This window comes from Sapajus apella, unplaced genomic scaffold, assembly GCF_009761245.1.
Source record: "Sapajus apella isolate SASKATOON/1434 unplaced genomic scaffold, GSC_monkey_1.0 scaffold56, whole genome shotgun sequence".
NCBI classification, from domain to species: Eukaryota; Metazoa; Chordata; class Mammalia; order Primates; family Cebidae; genus Sapajus; species Sapajus apella.
Genome location: NW_022436996.1, coordinates 15,344,411 through 15,352,090, shown reverse-complemented (window position 1 = coordinate 15,352,090; position 7,680 = coordinate 15,344,411). Strand labels below are relative to the sequence as shown.

General features: G+C 37.4%; 1 protein-coding gene across 1 annotated transcript in view; it reads left to right on the top strand.

Annotated features, from left to right (window-relative positions):
* The first annotated feature begins 3,383 nt into the window (after positions 1-3,383).
* The window catches only part of PRSS58 (serine protease 58), a 5,472-nt gene continuing 1,175 nt past the window's right edge, over positions 3,384-7,680 (top strand). Inside the window, exons 1-3 of the mRNA XM_032245225.1 lie at positions 3,384-3,420; positions 5,394-5,532; positions 5,756-6,012. Of these exons, the coding sequence (XP_032101116.1) occupies positions 3,384-3,420; positions 5,394-5,532; positions 5,756-6,012 (433 nt within the window). The remainder of the gene's footprint in view (positions 3,421-5,393; positions 5,533-5,755; positions 6,013-7,680) is intronic.

Genomic DNA, 7,680 nt, shown 5'->3' with positions numbered 1-7,680 from the left:
TGATCATATACCTAGAAAACCCTAAAGACTCATCCAAAAAGCTCCTAGAACTGGTAAATGAAGTCAGCAAAGTTTGAGGATAAAAAATTAATGTACACAAATCAGTAGCTCTGCTACACGCCAACAGCAACCAAGATGAGAATCAAATCAAGAGCTCAACCCCTTTTACAACAGCTGCCAAAAAAAAAAAAAAAAAAAAAGAAAGAAATATACTTAACCAAGGAGGTGAAATACCTCTACTAAGAAAACTACAAAACACTGCTAAAAGAAATCATAGAAGATACAAACAAATGAAAACACATTCCATGGCCATGGATGGGTAGAATTAATATCGTGAAAACGACCATACTGCCAAAAGCAATCTACAAATTCAATGCCATTCCCACAAAAATACCACCATCATTCTTCAAAGAACAGGAAAAAATAATCCTAAAATTCATATGGAACCAAAAATGAGCCTACATAGCCAAAGCAAGACTAAGCAAAAAAACAAATCATGAGGTATCATATTACCTGACTTCAAACTATACTATAAGGCCATAGTCACCAAACAGAATGGTCCTGGTATAAAAATAGTCATATAGCCCAATGGAACAGAATAGAAAACCCAGAAATAAAGTCAAATACTTATAATTAACTGATCTTCGACAAAGTAAACAAAAGCATAAAGTGGGGAAAGGACACCCAATTCAACAAATGGTGCTGGGATAATTGGCAAGCCACATGTAGAAGAATGAAACTGGACTCATCTCTCACTCTATACAAAAATCAACTCAAGATAGATCAAAGACTTAAAACTAAGACCTAAAACCATACCATTTCTAGAAGATAACATAGGAAAAACCCTTCTAGACTTTGGCTTAGGCAAAGACTTTATGACCAAGAACCCAATAGCAAATGCAACAAAAACAAAGGTAAATAGACAGTACTTAATTAAACTAAAAAGCTTCTGCACAGCAAAAGAAATAATCAGCAGAGTAAACAGAGAACCCTGAGAAAATCTTCGCAATCTATAGATCTGAAAAACAAACAAACAAACAAACAAACAAAAAACTAATATAGGCACTCAAATCAGCAAGAAAAAAAATAAACAATCCCATCAAAAAGTGGGCTAAGGACATGAATAGACAATTCTTTAAAAGAGATCTACAACTGCCCAAAAAACATATGAACAAAATGCTTAACATCACTAATGATCAGGAAAATGCAAATCAAAAACACAATGTGATACCACTTCACTCCTGCAAGAATGGCTGTAATCAAAGAAATTAAAAAATAATAGATGTTGGCATGGATGTGGTGAAGAGAGAACACTTTTACACTGTTGGTGGGACTGTAAAGTAGTACAAGCACTATGGAAAACGGCGTGGAGATTCCTTAAAGAACTGAAAGTGGATCTACCATTCGATCCAGCAATCCCACTCCCGGGTATCTATCCAGAGGAAAATAAGTCGTTATACGAAAAAGGTACTTGCACACACATGTATCTCTATAGTTTTGCCTTTTCTGGAATGTCATATAATTGGAATTATATGGTATATTTTCAGACTAGCTGTTTTCATTTAGCAATGTGCATACAAGTTTACTCCATGTCTTTTCATGATTTGAGAATTAAGTTTTTTAAATCATAAAGTCTCTGAATAGCATTTTGCTACATGGATGAATCACACTTTGTTTATCCATTTACCCTATTGAAGGACACTGTGGTTGCTTCCAAGATTTTACAATTATGAACAAAGCTGCTATAAACATTTATGTGCAGAATTTTTGTGAACATAAGTTTTCAAAGCTTTTGGTATATCAAGAAGTGTAATTGCTGTATCATATGGTAAGGCTATGTTGAGCTTTATAAGAAACTTCCAAATTATTTTATAAAGTGACTACTCCATTTCGCACTCCCACCAGCAATAAATTCTCACCAGCATCAGTTCTTGATACTTGATATCCTTGCTGGTATCTGTTGTCATCAGTGTTTGGATTTTAGCCCTTCTACAGGGTACATAGTGGTATCCCATTGTTGTTGTAATTCTCTAATGACATATTATGCTGTGAATTTTTTCATACGTCATTTGCCATCTGTATATATTCTCTGTTGTTATCTTCCCCAATCACTGTAAAATATATCTGTTTGAAGCCCTAAACCTCAATGTGACTATATTGAAGATAGGGCCTAAAAGGAAGTAATTAAGGCTAAATTAGGTTAGAAGGGTGGGGCTCTGATCCAATAGGATTTGTGTCCCTATAAAAAGAGTCACCAGAGAGCTCTCTTTCCCTCTTTCTCTCTGTGTGCACAGAGGGAAGGCCATGTGAAGACACAGTAAGAAGGTGATATCTACAAGCCGGGGAGAGAGGCCTCACCAGAAACTGAACTTGACAACACCTCAACACCTTGGTCACGGACTTCTCACCTCTAGAACTACAAGTAACTAAATATCTGTCACGTAAGACACCTAGACTGTAGTTTTTATTTTATTTTTATTTTTTTTTATAGTAGTCCAAGCAGACTAAAACATTTGGTAAGAATCTTTGGTCCACTTTTAGGTTGTGTTGTTTGTTTTCTTAATGTTGAATTTTCCTATTCTCTTATACATGAATTATTTAGCAGATATGTGTTTTGCAAATATTTTTACCTAGTCTATGGCATACCTCAATTTTTATCTCTGAATACTTTGTTTCATAACCATCTGCTTAAGTATCATTCCCATTAGTCTCTAAACTCTTGGAAGGTAGGGAAGGAGTCTTTAAATTGAGGCAATCCCAACAGCAAGCACAGATCCTGGCACAAGTTAGATACACAAGATAAATAATTTGCAGGTTGGTTCACAGAAGAAATGGATGGATAGCGACATGAAGGAAAAGGTTAATGTATTTCAAAGCGGAGTTTAATGTCAGACAGAGGAAGCAATGTCAGCTCCAGAGGGCTACATTATGTCTACCAAAGAAAAATAGCATCACACAGTAGGGTTTAGCATCACACAGACAGGAGGGGCAGCAGCCCACACATAGTTTAGAGGGGCACCTGCCTCCTGAGGCTGACAAAAAGGAGACCACACAGGAGTCAGCTGTAGAGACATCGTGAACTTCAACTTCTCTTAGCTGTGGTACTTTCTTCCCTGAAGACAGAGGGCAGAACTCTGAATTCCAGAACTATTTTCTACTGTACTGGGGACCAATCACTTAACCTCTATTCTTATCTCTCTGAAAGATGACACTACACCCTCCTCTGAGTGATGGACACTGTTTCTAAAACTGAATCCTGCTACTGAAAGAATTCAGATGATATATTTTTCCAATTCTAGAATCTTGCTTTATTTCATTTAGTCTTTTTCTGTCTCTTCCATGTTTTCTAGAAACTGGAGCTGAACTGGGTGTTCAACATCATCATGAAGTTTATCCTCTGGGCTCTCTTGAATCTGACTGGTGAGTGTGTGCATATTTGTCTCTTTACTCTCCAAAGAGAAATCCTGGGTAAAGCATGAAAGATGGGTAATGGCGAGAGGTGTCATTCCAGAATTCAAGTGTAGGATGCTTCTCTGTCTCTCCCTACTGCCCTGTTCCCACTAAGTTTCCTCCCGTGACAGTGCCTGCCTACCTGCCCGCTGCAGGAGGATTGCTTGTGTGCTTTTGGGTGAGATGTGGACATTGTCACTCAAATACCAGACCCACTCCTAATACCTGACCCTGGACCTGCCTGCAACAGGACTGATATTCTGCACTGCAGAAAACACAGCAGAATATTGAAGAATCAGATATCTCCTGGCACAGTTCCGGTTACTCAGGCATAAATCCAGAGTTACTCATAAATTCTCTCTCTCTCCTACCCCACATTTGATCTCTTAGAAAAATCTTGTTGGCTTTATCTTCTAAACATATCCTAAATCCAACCACATCTCACCATTTCCACTGCTCATAATGGTCCAAGCCACCACCTCCTGCCTGGGTTAGCAAATTATTCTCCTAACAGACCCCTCTACCTCTATGCTTCCACAGTCTACAAGTTCTCCATGAGAAGACTGTCATCACTCCTTTGCACAAATCCTTGAGTGGTTCCATTTGTACTCAGAAAACAGTCCAAGTTCTTATACTGCTCTACAAAACCCTCCACCCACCTTTGAGCCCCTTTCCTGCTCTGTTCCCCTTCACTGACTCTGGGTCAGCAGCCATGGCCTCTGTGATGTAACTGACACAAGCCTCAGGACCTTCCTTGCAGCTGTTTTCTCTGCCTGGAGTCCCTTCACCCAGATATTTGCTTATGCAACTTCCCCTGTCTTCATGTTATTGTTCAACATTGCCCATGAAGTTCTACTCTGATGACTGGTTTAATACTACCTGAGACTGGGTGTGGTGGTTCATGGCTATATTCCCAGCACTTTGGGACACTGAGGTAGGAGGATCACTTGAGCCCAAGAGTTTGAGACCAGCCTGGGCAACATAGCAAGGCTCCATTTCTACAATAAACATTCAAATATTTTAAAATTAGCTAGATGTGGTAGCACACACCTGTAGTCCAGGCTGTTCAGGAGGATTGCTTGAGCGTAAGAGGTTGAAGCTGCAGTGAGCCATGATCTTGCCACTGCACTGCAATCTGGGCAACAGAGTGAGATCCTATCTCAGACAAACAAACAAATACTACATGATACCCCTTCTTCTCCCCCAGAACACACTTGGTAATGCCTTTCTCTCTTTCCCACTCCTACTTTTATTTCCATAGAACTAATCACCATTTAACATCCTACATAGTTTACCTGTGTGTTGTACTTATTATTACTGAATATCTCCATTCATTGTAATATATGAGAGCAGGGACATCTATTCTGTTCACTGTATAGCCCAAGCCCCTAAAACAGAGCTTGACACATACTAGGTGCTCAATGTATATTTTTTAAAACAATAATTATTTTTCCCCTCCTCAGACTCTTAGCATTTGGTCTGCTCTTGTCGTGGCACCTGTATTATTCTGTCTTGACTTATTGTTGGGGAAAAAAGATAAGACTTATTAAAGTGTTCCAAATAAGAATTCTTTAAGACTTATTAAAGCATTCTAAAATTGGTAAAAATAGTAAAAAAAAAAAAAAATGAGTTGATTTAGCATAGAACCCACTAAATTGTGGAAGATATTTATGAAAGTTTAACATTTAATTTAAAAGATTTCATTGACAATGAAAAAGCCAAACACCTTTTATTTTTATTTTTTTGAAAGAGATAGGTTTCTACCATATATCATTTTCTTCATGTTTTAGAACAAAGTAAGTCATTTTACAGATTTAGTTTATAGATAAAGTTGCTGGAGAAAAGGGGGAGGGGAACTTGGAGCCTATTAAATGACTTTCCTGAAGTTTTTCTAGCGATGACTGAGAAATCTTGGAATTTCTTGTCTATGCCTCTCTTTCCAGTTGCTTCGGCCTTTAATCCGGATTACACAGTCAGCTCCACTCCCCCTTACTTGGCCTACTTGAAATCTGACTACTTGCCTTGCACTGGAGTCCTGATCCACCCTCTTTGGGTGATCACAGCTGCACACTGCAATTTACCGTGAGCAATAAGCCCTCAAAGGCACTCCATTCTTCGGGTTCTCAGGTTGGGCACAGACCCTCACCCCCGCCTGAGGCCATCTCCCAATTAAGTGGAATTAGGAAAGCCTTTGCAAGACATACGAGGGTACAGAAAAAGGTCTGTGGGGAGGGATAATAGAGGCTCATAAGGATGGGGAAGCTATCTCTGTTAAGTCCTCTCATAAGCATCTATATTGTTGCAGGAAGCTTCGGGTGATATTGGGGGTTACAATCCCAGCAGACTCCAATGAAAAGCATCTGCAAGTGATTGGCTATGAGAAGATGATTCATCATCCACGCTTCTCAATCACTTCTATTGATCATGACATCATGTTAATCAAGCTGAAAAGAGAGGCTGAACTCAATGACTATGTGAAACTAGCCAACCTGCCCTACCAAACTGTCTCAGCAGATACCATGTGTTCTGTCTCCACCTGGAGCTACAATGTGTGTGATATCTGTGAGTTCAAGACGATGTTCTTCTCTCAGAATTAGACATGCTTTTACACCTTCGCTAGTCTTGGCTTCCTCAATTCTGCCCAGTGAAGCTTTCTTCTAACTTCTTTATTCATCCTCTTCCTCCCCTTTCCTTTTCCCCATACCTCACTGAAGGAGTGCTTCAAGTTGTTGTTGTTTTTTTCTCTCCCACTGTATCTTTTTATCATTTTGACTTTCATATATGATAGAAGTGTTTTTAGTAGAAAGAAAACATTTGTATTCTAATCCTAATTTTCTACGTGACAGCAGGTCATTTTACCTTGGAGCCTCAATTTCCTTAACTCTGAAATAAAGCAGACTACTATGTTGTATATTTTCAAACCATTTCAGGCAATAAAGCAATTTGAAACCTTGAAAAATCATGAAATAAATATCAATATATTAAATGTAAGATAAATACATAATATTGTACTAAATGAGATAGAACTTCCTATGAAGGATTGTAATAAAGATACACAGTTGAAGTTTTAAAAAGAATTTCTGAAATAACCATTTTTAACTGGTAACATTTTAAGCATTCATTCATTTCTTCAGAAAACTGTCAAAGGGCTACCATTAATTTTATCAGTGGAAGTCTTCTATACATAATTTGAAACTCCTAAACTAGATATTCTACATAAGCTTTTTTCTGTGCCTCATATTTCATATTCCATAAAAAACTCCCACAACTTAAGGCAGCTTTCTGTTTTCTAAGTTGCATCCCCATTGCCTATTACCCCAACTCCAAAGTTTTAGGCAAACCCTAATTATCTATAGTTGTTAATTACAAGAGTAGAGAGTAGTGGTGAAGGGGAGTTGATTATCTATTAGCAAAATAGAACAATGATATAATCCCTTATGAAGAATTCTTAATGCAACTTTACTTATAAGTTCAAGTATGTGTAATATACATCCTATACTAGATACCACAGTAGGAACAGGAGATTTATTTTAAACAAGCCTGTCAGATTACATTTATGTATCCAGCACTACTTTCACTTCATAGAAGCCAAAGGGCAGATATACACTTATTCTATAATTGTTGCCATGATTCAAGCCTTTTAAAACTACTCCTTAGTAAATACCTTCAGATTTAGAGCAAATTTTCTTGAATGTATCAAGAAGTAGAAATTATTTGTCCTTTGAGAGTCAAGTTGATTTTTGAAAACAGCCAAATGTCCTTCTGGTAAGCAGTATATTGACTCATCTGGGTAATGGAACATGGGTCAAAAAGAGATATGACTTGAAAAAAAATGCACCTCATTTTGATCTGGCTCATGAAATACTTAAGTAAGCATTTCCTAAAGAAGTATTCTCAAAAGAAATGTTTAGCCATAAAATTATTGCTTGGAAAATGAAGTGAAGGATCTCATTTTCTTTTCAATAACTTTTACATTATTTTCAAATAAAGACATCAAACACACTCCTCCATTATAAAAAAAAAAAAAGACTGAATCTGAAAATACAATACTTCATCCCAAAGAAACTTCTGTGAAAAGAACATGTGCTACATGTGTTCATACTACTTTGCTGTTTTTCTCATTTTGTTTCTGATTGGACAAATGTTGTTATAAGTGTACACAATTCAAAGTATTTGTGGACCATTGTGATATAGATAAAAGAATATTAATTAGGAACTAGGAAACCCAGT